The following is an 18,964-nucleotide window of genomic DNA, read 5'->3' as shown; positions in this document are numbered from 1 at the left end:
TTAAAGATTCTATGAAGACAAAAGTGGTCATGAACCTTAGCAAAGATATCAAAAGTAATATGGGCAATCTGTAGGTAACAAGTCAGTATGTCCTTGGCCCAGCTGCTTTCTTTGATATCAACTTTTGAAACCAAGTCCAAACTGTGCCCTCATCTCAGAAAGTCAGTTAGCAGAGACCAGTCTATAAGCTAGCCTGTAGATATGTGTTCTTGAGCTCTACTCCCCTACCTAAAGATAATTAAAAATCCATAAATTTACAGATAACTACGAATCATTATCATCGTGCAAAAACATTTTGTAGCAGTAATGCCAGACATCTTACTGGGATAGAAAAGCACATTGGACATAAAATCAAGACTTAGCCAGTAAAAAAAACCTCTGAGCAGCCAGTTTGGGTAATGGTTTTGCAAGACTATGGGATGAACATGATATTGAAGATAGAGGAGTTGGGCCCTGTGGAAGACAGATTATATAACATTGTTTTAAAACCCAATAAGGGATCTCTTTCAGCAACCTGGGGGTTTAAAAAACAATGCAAAAAGGGGCAGCTGGGCAGCTCAGTGAATAGAGAGCCAAGCCTGGAGATGGGAGGTCCTAGGTTCAAATCTGGCCTCAGATAATTCCTAGCTATATGACTCCAGGCAAGTAACTTACCCCTATTGCCTAGCCCTTACCACTCCTGCCTTGGAAATAATATTTAGTATCAATTCTAAGACTGAAGGTAAGGGTCTTTTTTTAATAATGCAAAAGTATTATTTATTTAAATCTTATCTCATGGTTGAATATTACCTAATAATGGTGTTATAGAGACTTTTAAAAAATGTATCTCCCATCAGGTTTTCCAAGAAGAATTTGGAATAATAAAATCATATAATTTAAAATCAGCTGGTGATAAAATTCCAGTTACCAATCAGAATAGAAAAGGTAAGTTCAGTATATGTATTTTTGTCTGAAATGCATCTGAATTAACTATTTACTTATTTTAATTAATCAAATTTATAATCTCATTCTAGAGTATGTGCAGCTTTATGTTGACTTCCTTCTCAACAAATCCATCTATAAACAGTTTGCTGCATTTTATTATGGATTTCATAGTGTATGCGCTTCAAATGCACTAATGGTAAGTAGGAGGTCTGATTTGTTTGGTTTTTTAAGGTACCAAATGGGTCTTTCAGTATTCAAGAAAAAAATCTTTGAGTGACAGCCCTGAGTATGAATGATAATTTTTTCAGATAAATAAGGATTTTAGAAGAAAAAATTTTCAACTACTTAAAGCAAGGCTGGAAATCACCAATAGTCCAGCCACTTTAGGATGAGACAACATGGAACATTTAATGTGTAAGCTGGAGTAAAAATCCTGGTTCTGCCATTTTATAAACCATAGGACCTTGGACAAATCATCAAAAGTCTTGGAGCCTCACTTTCCTCATCTGTAGCATAGAGATAATCATCATATTACATTGCTTATTTTACATTATTTATAATGATCTGCATAAATATAAACTATTCATATGGATTAGGCAAGTGGACTGAAGAAAATTCAGGGACAGTTAGGCAAACAGTCCCAGAATTGGAATGGATCTCAGAGATCATCTAATCCAACTCCACCTGAAGGAGGAATTCCTTGTATGGCCTTCACTTTATTATTCATCCCTAACCTTATGCCCTTTCTTTATACAAAAAACTGAGGACACCTCTTTGGCTCAGGGTGAATGGCCTTCACTCTGTAGAAATAGTATTAGAAATTTGAGTTACAGCAAACCTATACAGGGGAAGGGCAGCACTTCTTCCTAGTTTTTATGGTGGTGATGGTTCAAATTCCCAGTTTGTTTCAAGAGCAACTTTTAATTAAAGAATCAAGTAGCATTTATTAAATTACCTACTATGGGTCAGGCACTATATAGGTATATAAAGTTAGAGAGAAAGGGAGAAAAGGAGAGAGAGAGGGAGAAAATACTAGGACAAGCAAAGCAAAGTTCATGCTCTCAAGGAATTTGCACCTTGAATTTGTAGTAGATAGCTTAACTCTTAAGACCGTAAGACAAAGAGTAAGTTGACATCTTCAAATTATGAGTAACAGTGGCAAATCTTTTTTGAAATGTATCATCTGGAACAATAAATAGACAAAAAATAAACCTTTTATTTCTGTAGAGTTGGGAATCCAATAGCAATTGCATTAGAAGTTTTATTGCATCTACCCCTTTGTGTCTTCCTGTAATTTTAGTTTTTGTTTATTTTATTAGAGATGGAACTAGGAACATATTTCAATACACAGACAAAATTTTTAAATTTAAATGAAAGAATAAATTACATGATTTACAACTTGTGTGTTTGAATTAGCAATATAACAAAATAGCCTTATTTACTTCTATATACCCTTTCATATGTATTTTTTCCCTACTATTTTTGGTAAAAGACATCAGGATAAAGCCTTTTGGTATAAAGAGAACAAGTGAAGCCAGGAAGTTATTTAGGAAAAAATAAGTATATGCCTTTTGTCTTTTAAACTACTTTCCAGAAAGACTTCAAGTGCAATCCTCACAGGAATCTGCTATTGGCTTCCAAGAAATAGGTCTTTCAAACTTTTTTTGTCTCTCTCCTAAACCTCTAGGGTTCTCTTTACTCCCATCATCTCTGCTGAGGAACTTGCTTCATACTTCACTGAAGAAATTAAGACCATTTACTAAGAACTCCCTCTTCTCCCTTCCTCCTCATCTCATCTTTCTTCACTCTAGTAGCAGATAAAATGATGGCCTTTGTATTTCCCTAGGCCACTCCCTCTTTCTGGCATTTGATCCTATCCCCTCCCTCTTTCTGATCTTCAGTCTCCCTTTCTTCTGAATTCTGTCCTTTTGCTTGAAAGCACACACAGCTATCTCCTCCCTTCTTAATAAACCTTCTCTCACTCCAATATCTCCTAGCTACCTTCTGATTTCTCTCTTCTCTTTTTTTAGCTAAACTTGAGAAAGCTTAAGTTCTTCTACTGCATCACCTTTCACTTTTCACTTTACTTCCTTGCAGTCTGGCTTCCCACTCAGTCATTCAACTGAAACCTTCTTCAGACTTACAGGTGATCTTTGAATGGCCAGATCTAATCAGTTTCTCAATTCTCATCCTTCTTAATGTCTCTTCAATGTTTGACACTGTTGACTACTCTTTCATCTTTGGATTTTCCTAATAATGCTCTTACATGTCCATCTACCCTTTCATCTCAGTCTTCTATGCTTCATTATCTATGTCATACCCTTTAGCTATGAATAAACCCCAAACCCTATCTATTCTAGGCCCTCTTCACTTCTTTCCAAATTTTCTCTCATCAAATTTAAGCCCTGTCTTTGATCCTGGATATGCAAACCTGGATAATTCACTTAACCTTTTTTAAACCTAAGCCATAAGCTGAAGAGATAGAGACAGTCTATACTGATAAATGGAATATCATCATTCAGTAGTTCCCTAAACCGAATAATGATAGGGCCAGATACCTATCCCTATCTCTATTCAGTACAACCTATTTATGTTATCAATGAAAAATGGGAAATGCATGGATAGATGAACACTAATGCCAATTATAACTATTTAATACAAGTTTCTCAGTTATTAATTAGCTGTCCAAATGAAGAGATCATAAGATTAGGATCATAAGAAATCATAATCACCCTCATCAACAAACACTTAACCCACTTGCCATGCAGAAAGATATGGACGTCAAAGACAACAGCAATTTTTTTTTATTTTTTAGATTTATTTAAAATATTTTTCCATAGTTACATAATTCATTATTTTTCCCACCCCTTTTCCCTCTCCTGGAGCTGACAAGCAATTCCCCTGGATTTTACATGTATCATTATTCAAAACCTATTTCCATATTATTAATCTTTGCAGTAGAGTGATCTTTTAGCACCAAAACCCCAATCATAACCCCCTCAAACCACATGATCGATCATATATTTTTCTTCTGCATTTTTGCTCCCACAGTTCTTTCTCTGGATGTAGATAGTATTTGTTCTCATAAATTGTCCTGGGTCATTACATTGCTCTTGTAGTGACATCCATTATATTCAATTGTACCACAGCATATCCGTCTCTGTACAATGTTCTCCTGGTTCTGCTCCTTTCACTCTGCATCACTTCCTGGAGGTCTTTCCAGTTCATCATTCCTTTCAGCACAATAGTATTCCATCAGCATCAGACACCACACTTTGTTCAGCCATTCCCCAATCAATGGACACCCCCTCATTTTCCAATTATTTGCCACCACAAAGAGTGTGACTACAAATATTTTTGTGCAAATATTTTTCCTTGTTATCTCTGTCTTGTTATACACTATTAGTAGAGTTGTGAATTGCCCTCCAGAATGGTTGAATTAATTGACAACTCCACCAATATTTGTTTTGCAATTTTGCCACATCCCCTCCAACATTTATTATTGTCCTTTACTGTCATGTTGGCCAATCTGCTAGGTGTGAAGTGGTACCTCAGAGTTATTTTGATTTGCATTTCTCTAATTATGAGAGACTTAGAACACTTTTTCATGTGCTTATTCATAGTTTTTATTTCTTTATCTGAAAACTGCCTATTCATGTCCTTTGACCGTTTATCAATTGGAGAATGACTTGATTTTTCATACAATTGACTTAGTTCCTTATAGACAAAGCAATTTTAACATAAATTCATTTGTAAAATCTAATGGATGAGAATGGTAAAAACAATGGACAAGAATGGTAAAAACATGAGACCAAAAAAAAAAGAATAAATAAAGCTTGTTCAGAGACTCACCCAAGCAAAGTTATCCCAAGGACATTCAAAGATAGAACTGGAAGGAGGAAAATAGTCAACATGTGAAAAATATCTGCAGGGATTTTTATAGCATAATGTCTTCACCATTGGGGCACTTTGAGAAGTAATTATATCCTGTCTTGTGTCATTCTCTAGTTTTTCCACATGTGTAGATCATGCCTGCTTAAAATGACTGGATTCTCCTCAAGGAAAGACTTTCTTGCATTCCTTACAGCACATGGCTTGTTGTCTAAGCATAATCAATATTTGACGAATTGAAATAAACTAAGGATTCATTTCTGACTCCCAAAATGAGAAGCAATTGTTGACTCTATCATCACAAACCTGACTTTACTTATTGAATTATTTTTAACTGCTTGTAGAGGAACTGGAAATATCATTGAAAAGGTCAGAGAAGAAAAACAGCTGGTCTAGATCATGTACCCAAAGAGGAAGCCCATGCTTGAGATGACACAATTGTGAAAGAATTGAGAGATCCCTGATAGCTGAAAAAGGGAATATACCAATGAAATGGAAAAAATCTTGGACTTCATTGCTAATTGGGTTTATTAGTGGCTAATAAACCCATTTGCCCACTTTTCTATCTACATAAGTATGATCAGCAAAAGTGTTCATTACTGTTATTGAAGAGATCCAATGCAGAAATTTCTGTTAGGTGGAAAGAAATTCATCAGATTCTCCTCCTTGTAGTTAACATTGTACTAGTTGCATTAATCTTCTGAACATTACAGAGCCTCCTCAATGGAATCCATAACTACTCAAAAGAATTTTTGCCTAACTTCACTTAAGGGGAAAAAAGGTGGATTAAAATTACTGTTGTTCAGACTAAGAGATGTGATTCTATGAACAACCTACAGAACTTATCCTTTAGGGTGTGCATATGTGTGAGAAATAATAGAAAGACAGTCATATAGACAGACAAACCCACCTTGAAAATTAACAGTGAGTATGGTCTAGAGTTGAACAGGAGGAAGAGAGTAGATTGGATTGCCTTTGAGGAATTGCAGAGATCTTTTAATGACTCCAACACTTTTCCCTAAAACAAATGCCATTTTTAATACCAGGATTCTTCCAGTGATGGCTATGAGTCATGGAGCACTACAGTCTCTGAAGAACTGAAGTTGAGGATAATACACAAGGGAGTAGAGAGAGTAGCATGGGACTGTGAGCTGACTGAAACACATTGACAAAGAATTGCAAATGCAGGACAATATAAAGATTGTCATTAAAGAAAATCATGATCTAAGAAGAAGATGGGTCGGTCACAGCATGAGAATAATCAATAACCACTCAGTAACCTGAAAGCTTTATTAGAATATTCAGGATATGAAGAGAATTGAGAGTTTTCTGGTACATTGGATGAAACCTCTTTGGCAAACTTTTGGGGGGACATAGAAGAGAGTCACCAGGGACAGGTGACAGGCAGGATGGATGATGACCTGCACTGTTGAAGAGAGTACCCATATCAGTGAAAACCCAATCTCATCAATGCATTAATCTAAACTTATTTTAGAATAACTGTGAACTCTCCTAACACTACAGTGGGAGCCAGAAAGTAATCTCTAATTCTTTTCAATCCAGCAAATATTCACTAAGTTTATGCAGTGTGATAAATGCTAAAAAGGATGTAAGAAAATCTTTGTCCTTGAGGAGCATCCAGTCTTTTTATACAGGCATGACCTATATGCATGAAAAAAAAACTAGAGAATGGTATAGGATATAATCACTTCCCAAGATATATAATACCAGCAACAAATATTAAACCAATAAGTACTATGAGAAGAAAATAAGTAGACAGATCATCCTGGGCTATAGAAGTCAGAGAAGCTTCTTGGAGGAGGTGGGACTTTAAGTGGGATCTTGGAGAATGAATATAAATCAGATTCCTGTTTAATCATTTGCTAGGAAGCTTGGGTTTGAATCTCACTTCTAGCACTATACTTAGTGTCTCTATGGCTTTGGGCAAACCACTATGATAGATGATAAGAAACTCAGTATTATATTGTGGTTGGAAAATTGGCCTTGGAGTGAGAAAGATTTAGTTCTAATCATGTCTCTGTTATAAAAGATCTTAATTCTATAGCTGTTAGAGGCTTTAGAGATCATTTAGAGCAACCTTTTCATTTTACAGATGAGAGAACTAGAACAGCTAAGTAACTTGCCCAAGAGGGCAAAGGAAGTAAGTGATGAGCTAAGAATCTGAACCTGGGTCTTCTTGACTCCAAGCCCAGTACTTTTTCTAATTTACTACATGGGATCCATCCATATATTATCTATGTGACATACCCCTCTCCCCCCCACCTCCCAATCGTGGGTACTGAGTACAAACTTAATCCATTATATAGAATCAACCCCAGACCAGAGTATGCTTCACATCCTTTGCAGTCATCCACCAATGCCATTTTAATACTTTACAGTTTGTTCCAATTTTCCATCTCTTAGCTTTGGATGCAGTAATGAAAGCAGTATTACCATTGCTTCTTGAGAGATCCTTTCAGTTGGCTGCCCTATGCATCAGCTAAGATGCCTCAGACCAGAACACCCTTCCCTGACCCCTACTGCTTTATATGTGTTAGTTCCTCTTATTAAAATATAAACTTCCTAAAGACAGGGACTGCCTTTCTTTATAAATTTGTGTTCCTGGTGTGGTATATAATGATTTCTTAATTTTTTATTCATTCATTCATTCATTCATTCATTTATACATACATTTATTTAGCATCACAGATAATTCTCTAAGATTAGAAGTTACACATAGGTCCTCCTAATTGTAGGATGGAATTTCTACCCTGGGACTTCCACAAATCAATGAAATCACAAATCTATAACAAAAAAAAAAAAAACTACTTTTACCACCAACCTTACTCTGGAGTTATTCTGGGAAAAGTACTTTATAAATCTTAAAGCTCTGCATAAATTTGATTTATTACTTTTTAATTTATAAAACTCTTTTGTCTTCTATCTTAGAACCAATAATGTATATTGGTTCCAAGACTGAAAAGTTAAGGTAAGGTCCAGCCAATAGGGATTTAAGTGCTTTGCCCAGGGTCACACAGCTAGGAAGTATCTAAGGCTAGATCTGAACCCAGGATTTCTTGTCTCTAGGCCTGGCTCCCAATCCACTGAGCCATCTATCTGCTCTAAGTTACTACTTATTATTAATTTTCACTATTATAAAAATGCAGTTGGTGGCACTGGGGAGCAGATGACCCCAATATGCTACTTTTTAGTTCTCTAATGCTTTATAAACCATAAAACACTATAAATGTTATATTTTTAATGAACCTTTGCTCCCCCAAATTTTTTAAAATGTCATTCTTTAGACAAATCAGAGCTGTTAACATGGAGGTTGGAAAAAATGCTTCCTAAGTATAAAATATTTTATTCATTATATAAGGCACACCTTTGTGATTTAATTGGATTTAAACATTTCTGATTTGTTTATATTTTTAAAAACATAACTTCCATCTTAAAATCAATACCATGTATTGGTTCTAATGCAGAAGGGAAGTAAGGACTAGGCAATGGGGGTTAAGTGACTTGCCCAGGGTCACACAGCTAAGATGTGTCTGTTTTGAACCCAGGACTTCTGTCTCTTGGCCTGGCTTGCAATCTACTGACCCACCTAACTGCCTCCCAATTTAAGTTTTAAAACAAAAAACCATTATCAGAAGATTTTTCACTATGACGACTGATTGTTTTGCATTTTAATTATCGGTAGCTGCTTCGCCCAGAAGAGGTAGAAATTCTGGTCTGTGGAAGTCCTGAATTGGATATGCATGCTCTGCAAAGAAATACTCAGTATGATGGCTATGTGAAAACTGACCTTACTATACGGTAAAGTCTTTGCTTTTACTTACATGGGAAGTTGGGGGAGGGGTAAGAAGAGAAAGAAGATATAAGCTCTCTATATGCAACATTTTGGGGTCATTTGTGCTCATTTAAACACCAAAAGCTAGCATGATCCTTCTTACCCCAGAGATGCTATTGCGAGCCTTTAAAGTATGGAAGCATCTAGTGCTCCTCAGAACAATTATGTCAGTATAATTTCAAAAAGAAAATAAGAGTTGAATAAAATAGAATTACAGTTTGGATCCTAGAATATGCACCTATATGTATGTGTAACGTCTATGTGAATGATGGATCATTTTTAGTAACCATACTGTAACTAGAAACTCACATTTCAGAAAAGAAAATGACTTTGCTACTACCCAGGGTTGGACCATTTATAGGTCTACCAGAGAAACTTTCTTCATTTACAGACTGACTTAATTAGCATAACCTTACATGAAGGTAGTCACTGTTTGAAGGGATTTGTTTCCCTCTTTGAGCTGATTTTATTTAGGCTAAAGAATACCTATTGTGGTGAAACAACAACAAAAAGCAACTTTTAAAAATTGTTCTTTGTCATGATAGATACTTTTGGGATGTTGTACTTGGGTTTCCTCTTGATCTTCAAAAGAAGTTACTACATTTTACCACAGGAAGTGACAGAGTACCTGTGGGAGGAATGGCAGATTTGAATTTCAAGATTTCAAAGCATGAAACTTCTACTAACTGGTAATTTTCAGTTTTATTTGTATTTTTACCCTAGAATTGGAGCAGTATCTTTTTTTAAAGTATACATTTCTTGGTAAAATACATCCTTTTTGACAGAATAGGTTTTCCTTTCCTGTGAGTATCTTCCATTTCTTTTTTTAAATAAAAACTAAGTGTGAAAAATTAATGATAAGCATTTTTGGCAAGTCAATATGACAGATTGGCATTTTATGAATATCAAAATACCTCTAAGCAACAGCCACAAACTATTAAATCTGGAGCCCAATTATAATCCAACTGTATAGCTCAGAAAAAATCATCAAGACAACTACCAAGTAGTAGGTTCCATTAAACCACTCTTATAGTCAAAATGTTGTAGTAAGTCTGGAAGGCCCAAAAGCCATGGAGCAGCTCTATACCTCCAATAGCTCAGTCTCTTCTGGGAAGAGTAAGGCTGCTTCAGCCAATCCTAAATGTTTCTGAAGGATTGGAGGTACATGTTTGAGGCACCTTTCATCCCTGCCCCATTTACAGTGGTCCCTTCTTACACAATGGATTCAGAAATTGACAAAGCTCTACAAATTCCACATTTCTAATGGTGTTGCAACATGGAACTTGGCTTCATACTCTGGATGAATTTTAAATGTCGGGAGATTGAGCACCACTAACAATGTCATTCACTTCTAGACCCCTACTTGGAAAATTTTGTGTAAATGTTTTAGTTCCTTCACTAATTAGCATCATAATACAAGGTTTGCAATCAACATGAAAGTCCCCAATGGGATAATAAAATCAGGAAGACTGTGGAACAGTCATTACCACCACCACCATCATCATCATCATCAGAGCATTTGTATAGATAGGGCTTTCAGGTTTGCAACATTCTTTACACATTCTAACTTATTTCAACCTTACAACAACCTCATGAGGTAGGGGCTCTTAATATCCCCATTTTATAGATGATGAAACAAGCTGAGAGAGAATTAAATGACTTGCCCAGGCTCACTCGTCTAGAGAGTCTCTGAGGCAGGATCCAGACTCAGGTCTTCCTGATCCTTATCCTTTATTCTCTCCCCTGCACCACCATAGGTGCCTTTTTTCCTCATAAGAAAGCTTTGGGGCTTTGTGAAGGTGAGTACAACCATGAAATGAAAGAAGCCTGCATATAATTGACTTTGAAAAGGTCCTTGATTTCATCAGGATGGCTATTCCTTGTCCTAAAGTACACGAGGTAACAAATCACACCCCTGATGCGCCATAGTAAATGACCTTCATGAGTTTCTGTGACCAAAATAATCCTCCGCTGGTAGCCAACAGCGAAGAGCTGGAGTGTTCAGGGAGACTCATCCTAGGACGACAGTTGTCCAGGTCATCCCTGGGCTTGCACTCAAAACCTTTCCAGCTGGGCAAGAGCTGCTATATCTTGTACTTCCCTGTCACAACCTTCAAGAACCACCTTCATATTAAGTTGTATTGGAGGAAGAGTTGTGCTCATGTAACAAGATTTTGTAATATTCCAATATCTTATTTCTAAATTATATTCTAAATTTAATCATGGTTTTACAGTATAACTTTTGAAGGTAGGAAACGTTAAAGAGGTGTCTAAATATTGAACTTAAAGTCACATTTTTGGATACTGTTTTCAATTTGAGAAAAATATGGAGATTGTTTATTGTTATTATGATCAAAAGTAAAAAAAAATTAACTCTCATGTTGTCTTTCACTTATGAAGATAAACAGCATGGCATAAAGATAAGAAAGACCTTGGGTTCATGTCCTGCCTCTGTTCTTTCTAGTTGTGTAGCCATAGCCAAATCACTAAGAGTTTCTGAACCTCAGTTTCCTCCTCTGTAAAACTGAAATAATTATACTTTACTGCTGACTTCACAAGCTAAAGGGAGTCTAAATGTATATATGTAAGAAGTATATGTTGATATATGTAAAGTGCTTTGAAAACTTTAGTTGAGAGGCACATTTGTGTTTAAATGATTTTGTGAGCTACCACCATTACCAAATTATTCATAAATTTTTGAACAATTATTTTGTAAAGGACAAATTTTAATGACTTATAACAATTTTTATGATGTTGGGGCCTGACTTGAGTTTAGGTTTGATTTATACAGGATTTCTTCATTAAGGATTACTTCTGCTTTCCTCTAGTTAATTTTATTTCTTCTTTAGAGTTTATTCCTACCAGGGTTTACTGTTATCTCCCTCCTCAAATTTTCCCTAAATACTTTGCCGGAATCTCTCATTTCCTCATCACACATTATTCTTTATATATGTAAGTATATCACCACCATACTAGTAGGTTTTAAGTTCCAAGAGTCAAGAAGTTGTTTAATTTTCATCTTTGTACTCCTAGAACTAACACAATGCTTTGGACATGGGGTGCTTAATTATGGTGGCTTGAGCACTGGACTTGAAGTCAAGAAGATTTGAGTTCAAATCTTATCTTACACATTTATTAACTGTATGAGATGGGCAAAGCACTTCTCTAAATCTGTTTCCCCGTTTGTAAAATTGGGATAAGAGTAGCATCTAACTCATAAGATCGATAGAGAGAGAGGGAGAGAATGATTTGCAAAACTCAAAGCATTACATGTTACATCCTTGAGCTGAGTTGAATTTAAAGTATGTACATGACTCTGGGAACTTCAAACTCTAGATTTAGATAAACTGTATCTAAATTGGTGAAGGGATTAGACCAAGGTTTGGGGGGGCAGAATACTCTTATTATTCTTATCTAGAGTTGCCTCTGGGAAATCTAAGACTATAAAGTGGATATGGCTCTAGGTCTTCATAGGTGTATGTGAGAGGGTTCCTAGATCCCATATCAAAAGATGAGGTAATGTATAGGTCATTTATTGGACAGCCTTTATTCTATCCTTAATGAAAATGGAAAACTACATAAAAGACCTTCAGGATCCAGCAAACAAATTCTCCTCCATCTCCAGTAAATTTTTTCTTCCTCCAGGATCTATTACTCTCCACATTTAGCAAGAATGCCCTGGGGTTTGGATTCCTCTCCAAAGGAAAATGAACTTGGGGTTGTTGGGAAAGAAGCATTCCAGTGAGTCCTTCACTCCCTCTACAGAACCATTCTGATGTTCAGCTGTGATAGATTTAGCTATTATTGGCAATACAGTGATCCAGGACAATTCTGAGGGACTTATGGCAATGCTCTCCACCCCAGAGAAAGAACTTCTGAAGTCAGAGTGCAGATGAAAGCAGACGATTTTTCAGTTGTTTATTTGGCTTATGTTTTGGGGGTTGGGTTTTATAAGGTCATTCACTTACAAAAGTAAACAATATAGAAATGTGTTTTACATGCTAATATATATATATGCATATATATACATACATACATATATATATATAAAACCCAAATCTAATTGCCTGCCAGCATTGGAAGGGTGAAGGGACAAAAGGGAGAAATATGAGTTCGATCATATAACTTAGGAAAGCTTGTGTGGAAATTTGTAAAAAAAAAATACAAAAAATACAAAATTAAAAATTTTTTAAAGAACTATCCAGGCATATCCAGCCTGATGTTGCTACCCTGGGGTTTGGACTGCCTCCAGAAGGGAAATTCATATTCCTAAAGACATAATTCTTATCCCATCACACCTGAACTGTCCAAATAAGTCACAGTAATAGCAGAGTGCCAAGGCTGGAATTAAGAAGTTTCCTCTTCTTGAATTCAAATCTGGCCTCAGACACTTATTAGCTGTGTGACCCTGGACAAATCACTTAACCCTGTTTGACTCAGTTTCTTCATCTGTAAAATGAGCTGAAGAAGGAAATAGCAAACTATTCCCGTATCTGTGTCAAGAAAATCCCAAATGGGGTCACTGTCATACATGAATGAAACCACTAAAACAACAATAAGAACAATACAGAAGACAAAGTCCAAGGCCTTATACCCACCGTATACTAGTATTAATACCTTGCTATTCCTCCAGCTTCAGGCAATAGTAAATAATTGTATTTTCCCAGATGACAAGAGGTGCCCAGAAAAATCATCCTCCTCATTTCTAAAAAGCTAACTGCCTGTAGACTGACCCCTTCTTTATCCAGAAGGCTAGAGTTTAAGAATTCCCATCACTTAACTACACACTTTCCCTCTCCCCATCTGCCATCTAAGTCTAAGAGGTTACATGATAGCCTTTCAAGCTTGGGGCAGGGGCTTGAGGTCCAGGACTCTCTTCGAGGTCCATGTGGGAATGTATGTAGTTTTTCCATTTACTTTTGCCCTACGCAGTTGTTCTATTGCTTTTTGAAAAATTCCTATTTAAGTTAAATGTTCTAAAGAGGAGAATTGCAGAATACTCACAACCACATGAAAAATCCTCTAAACCATTGATTAGTAAGAGAAATGCTAATCAAGTCAATGATGTAAGAATTGTAGAAAGATAGACCCACTAAGATATTGTTAGTAGAGCTGTGAAATGAAACACCCATTTTGGAAAGTAGTTTAGAATTATACAAAGTGACTAAAATGACTATCAGACATGCCATTTCTGAGCTTGTACCCCCAAAAAACTATCAAGAAGATAGTCCTCATATACTCCAAGATATTAATAGCAGCAGTTTTTATTATTGCTAAAAATTAGAAACAAATCAAATGACCATCATTTGAGAAAAGTATGCAAATGTAATGCAATATTACCATACTTCGTTTTTTTTATTGGCATGCAAAGCACACTTCCATATTGGTCACTGTTGTAAGAGCAAAATCATACATAACCAAAACCCCAATATAAGACCAAAGATACACTGATGTAAAAGATGGCTCCAACAGTTCTTTCTCTGGAAGTGGATAGCATCCCCCAGCATAAGTCCTTCAGGATTGTCCCAGATCATTGCATTGTTGTAATTGCTGTTAGCCAAGTTTTCACAGATGATCATCATCCAATATTGCTTTCATTGTATACATTGTCCTCCCAGTTTTTCTTAGGTTGCTCTCCATCAGTTCTCACAGATCTTTCCAGCTTTTCCCGAAATCATCTTGCTTATCATTTCTTATAGCCCAATCCTATTCCATACAGCATAGCACAAATTGTTCAGTCATTTTCCAATTGATGGGCATCCCCTCAATTTCCAGTTCTTTGCCACCACAAAAGAGACGCTATAAATATTTTTGTACAATAGGTCCTTTCCACTTTTTTTATTATCTCTTTGGGATACAGACTCAGTAGTGGTATTAGCAGATCAAAGGGTATGCGCAGTTTTATAGCCCTTTGAATGTTACCATACTTTAAAAATATGAAATATGTGATAAAGGCAGAGAAGTATGGGAAGATCTGCCTGACATGATGCAGTAAAGTAAGCAGAACTAAGAAAGCAGCATATACAGTGACTGCAATAAGGTAAATGGAAAGAACAACCACATACCAGAAATAGTCAAGGAAACAGTTCAAATTGGACTCAACACCTCTGTGGACATGGGAGGTCCACAGGTGTTACACACTTCACATAATTTCAGACTTTTTCAATGTATCAATCAGTTGTGTTGTCTTTCTTCTCTAAAAACAAAACAAAACTATTTGTCATATGATACTTTAGGGAGGGGATCTCTAGGATACTATAGCAATATGAGAAATAGAAAATATCAATAAAAACTTTTTAAAAAAGGAAACTTCCCATTTGTACTCTTTTGGCTTCTCTCAAAAACAGTCCATCCCTGAGGAAAGCAAATCTTTCATTTATAATCTCTGAGAGCCATTTTTCAAGGGGTGCAGCTTATATTCTCCACAGAAGGCTACAAAGAGAAGCCTCAGATAAATAAAGGCTCACCACCTGAGTGCTTTTCAAACTACTCAGGGTAGTCCTTTGATCACCTACAAGAAAAAGAAAGAATAATTCCAGATAACCTAAATGAAGAAATGAGCCTTCCACAAAGAAAGATGAAGAAATTTGTTAAAAGTAGGAACCCCAAAAGGAAGATAAACTCTGCAGCCCTCAAAAGTAAGATTATTTAAAAGGTGAGCATATTGGGTGCCCCCCAAAATGTGCTCAAGACACCTATCTCCCAGAAGACATGGCGTGCTCACTTAACTTTATGAGAACATTTGCTTACTGTGTGTGTATACAGGCACCCAGAGCAGTCAGCAGGTTTGCTTTTTATAAAGAATAGTTACTCCACTTAAAGCTTATTTCTTTTCCAGGTTACCAGTAGCCCATACCTGCTTCAACCAGCTTTGCCTGCCTCCTTACAAGAACAAAAAGGAGTTAAAACAGAAGCTGATCATTGGGATTTCCAATTCAGAAGGTTTTGGGCTAGAGTAACGTCAGACTTGAAATAAAGTATTTTTATATGTAGCATCCACTCTCTTCTCATTGTGCCTTTAACCTTTTCATGCTTCTGTCTTCAGCACTATGATAAGCTAAACAATTTTCAAATGCTGATTTTTTGAATTATTAAATGTGAAACACATTTAATCTACATACAGTTTTGAAAAGCCACAGAAACTTTGGCACGGGAAGGGGGAGTCAATAGATAACAACAGTATTTTTTTGTTGTTTTTTAGATCTCTTTTTATAGCACTTTACTTGTCTCCGTAATTATGTCACACATGTTCCACTAGGGGAATGAAGTGCAGTATTTAATGTGTTTCTAACATAGAACCCAGTGGTGGATTCTGTTATTAACGCACAGTAGCAAAGCTTAGAGCTACAACACTATTAATATAAGGCCTGTAGCCATATTTTCATACAGAAGTGAACAATTTTAATTGCAATGGAAATTTACAGTTTTTAATATTCCGGCTTTAGTTCTGTAAGGATTAATCTGATTGTTGAAAAACATGTAAATACTTGCTCGTGGGGGGAAATGGAATTTTTAATAGTCATTTGTTGCTAAAGATTTATTTTTACAGAATAAATTCAGGGTTTTAGATGTGTATACAGCTTTTACAAATCAACAGGGATGATTGTACAGGAATGTAACTTTTCAAACTAAACTAACTGGATTTAAGATTATATGCTTTTAAGTATTAAGATTAAGTATTAAGATATGCACCTATTGAAATAGGCAGAAAACTGATTACTTTGAAGACCTTACTTGGATAGCTGTCACATTTTGAAAAGCACCTGGATGTTAGAAAGTGAAATCCAATCAAATTTGTTGTGAATGAAATAAATCCTAGAAAAGCACAAAAGAAAAAATACTTTTCATTTGAAAATTTGATTGATGGACTAGGCTTATGTCTAATCTTGTTTTTAATGGCCAGTAGTAGAGGATTCAACTTCTGGAAAAATAGGCTGGAATGCAGGGCAGAATCCTATGAATATATCAAGTGAGATTTGTGTCAAGGTAGAATAGTTTCAATATTTGGGCCAAAATATTCAGGTTCCCCCCCCCCCCCAGTGAATTCTAAATACAAAAAAATAACAAAAGTATAAAGTAGTATGTGAGGAAAAGGAGAAAAGGGAAAAAGTCATAGCTACTGATGCATTTTTGCATTAGTAAAAGTGAAGCAGTTTTCTTAGCCTGTGACAGATTTTTCCTAAATTGAGATTTATTTCCTGGAGACATTCCTAGCTTTTCTTCTGAAAGCTCAGAAGCTATTATTGTTGCAATAACAATAAATGATGCCAGCATTTCTTACCAGCAAATACTCTTTTAGATACTTTCCCTCATCTTTTTCTGAGTTTTGCTATCTCCTAGTTGCACCCTCAGCAGCAGAATTCAGCAGGAGTGAAGAAATGAATTAACTTGTTCTTCTGAGATTTTGAAGCAACCAGTGTTTGGAGGAAAGGGAGGACTTGTTGTATGTATTTATCTCTCCTTCTGAAAGGGGCTCTGAAATACTCTGGGGATTTTAAGTGATCTGCAGTGTCTTCATTAATAGAAAAATGGGTAACAGACTAACTGGTTTAGTTTGTTAATCTATGTGCAAAAATATCACTTCTCTGTCGTGCTGCCTGAGCTAGACTGTGAGATGTTAAAATAGGTTGATAATAACTAATAAGCACAAAAGAATTATCTGTAAGTAATCAGGTTTAATGTTTAAGATGTAAACAAAGCTCTTATTTGATAAAGATGATTTATGGTTTCTTGTGCACGTTTGATGATGTGTCTATATACATCAATAGCTATGTCACTTTAGAAATATTCCAACCTGTTGTTTTTATGCTCCATACCCACAGTTAACTGGAAAATTTGTGTCTGTTATAAAAATGAAAAATACAACTGTTTTAATCACTAAATTACACATTGCCTTTATTTATTTATGCTCTCTCTGGTTTTAGTTTACAGTGTAATAATACCTCATTTTTTAAAAAAACCACTGCTGTTCTATTTTGTTAATTTTCAATTGCCTACTAAGTTCATGTGGTTATTACATTTTTATATATCTGTTGTTAATAAACTCTATTCAATTTTTGTATTTGCCATAGTAAATTAAAGTATTACATAATGTTTCTTAGTAATTTTAAAAAGTCTCCGGCTTATTTTTTTTTTAATCTTGGCTTCATTTTCCCAATGATGAAGATTTTTTTATGGTCCCCTTTTCATACTAATCTATATTATATTTACCCCTTCTTTACTCCCTGCAGTTGCCTATGCTTTTGCTCCTCCCTTTTTTTTTTGTGGCTTTGGGCTTTTCTGTCAGCCTTCACCCTTGGAGTTTTGTCAGCAAATCTCTCAGTGCAGTCTGTGGGGGAGGGGTGTTGGAGTTGGAGTTTCCCTGCACTCTGGAGGCCTTGATGGAATTAAGTCCAGCTGAGTTGCAGAGCTGGATGTGCCCTGAGGCCAAAACCTGGGGGGGTGGGGGGGGTGGCAATATGGAATGTCTCCACTGCTGCAACTAGTCTACCAGCTCTGCTCTCTGTGCTTCTTCTTTAACTGCTTTCCCACCACCTGTTTGACACTCTGAGCCTGGCACAGCTTTGCCCATAAGGTACTCCCTCCAGACCAGCACCAATGTCCACCCAGAGGTTCCAGCTACTGCTGGAGGCTTAGCGCTTTAGGTGGGGGAGGGGTCTCAGGACCTTCCTTCTTCCTTTCCCTTAGACTGGAGTGTTCTGGAATTCCGGCTTTTGGGAGCGTACCTTTTGAGTCCAGCAGGAGGTTCCTTGGCTCTGTCTTATTGTTAGGTTTGATTTTCAGTCCCCTGGAAGCATTTAGTTTATAATTGGTAAGGAAGGGTTTTCAGAGGTCTGAACTTTCACTGTCTCTAAGCTGCCATCTTGACTCCACCTCCCCACTAATCTATATTATAGCAGATTGTTTACGACCAGGCTTACCTTTTTGAGAATTAAAGTTGCACTGTTTTTCAGGATTCATTCCTTTTCTAAAAATTTCTATACCAAGTCATTCAAAGGAGCAAGCTTCAAATATCATAGAAGTCCCACACATTCTTCAGTACCTTGACAATTTATCATCTCAAATCTGCACACCTTTGTTGAAGAAAATTAACTTCTTAAACATCATCATCATTATAAAAGAATGTCTAAACAGCAGCTAGATTACCACATCATTGCATGTCATCCAAATACCTCTAAAAGACAGAGGAAAGTCGGTATTTGGCATAGATATTTACAAAGACATGAAATATAATATAAAGACAGCATCCGATCCTACATGTTTTGCACAAAATCTAGGAATGTGACCTCTCTTCCT

At 36.2% G+C, this 18,964-nt stretch overlaps 1 protein-coding gene across 2 annotated transcripts in view; it reads left to right on the top strand.

Moving 5' to 3' along the window:
- The window catches only part of HECTD2 (HECT domain E3 ubiquitin protein ligase 2), a 126,597-nt gene extending 108,816 nt beyond the window's left edge, over window positions 1–17,781 (top strand). For both annotated transcript variants that reach the window (XM_007478819.3, XM_007478820.3), the window contains exons 18-22: window positions 837–924; window positions 1,014–1,120; window positions 8,519–8,634; window positions 9,214–9,357; window positions 15,507–17,781. In XM_007478819.3, coding sequence (XP_007478881.2) covers window positions 837–924; window positions 1,014–1,120; window positions 8,519–8,634; window positions 9,214–9,357; window positions 15,507–15,627 — 576 coding nt within the window. In that variant the 3' untranslated portion in view covers window positions 15,628–17,781. The remainder of the gene's footprint in view (window positions 1–836; window positions 925–1,013; window positions 1,121–8,518; window positions 8,635–9,213; window positions 9,358–15,506) is intronic.
- The last annotated feature ends 1,183 nt before the right edge of the window (window positions 17,782–18,964 follow it).

Source organism: Monodelphis domestica, chromosome 1 (assembly GCF_027887165.1).
Source record: "Monodelphis domestica isolate mMonDom1 chromosome 1, mMonDom1.pri, whole genome shotgun sequence".
NCBI classification, from domain to species: domain Eukaryota; kingdom Metazoa; phylum Chordata; class Mammalia; order Didelphimorphia; family Didelphidae; genus Monodelphis; species Monodelphis domestica.
This window is presented reverse-complemented; position numbering and strand designations above follow the sequence as displayed.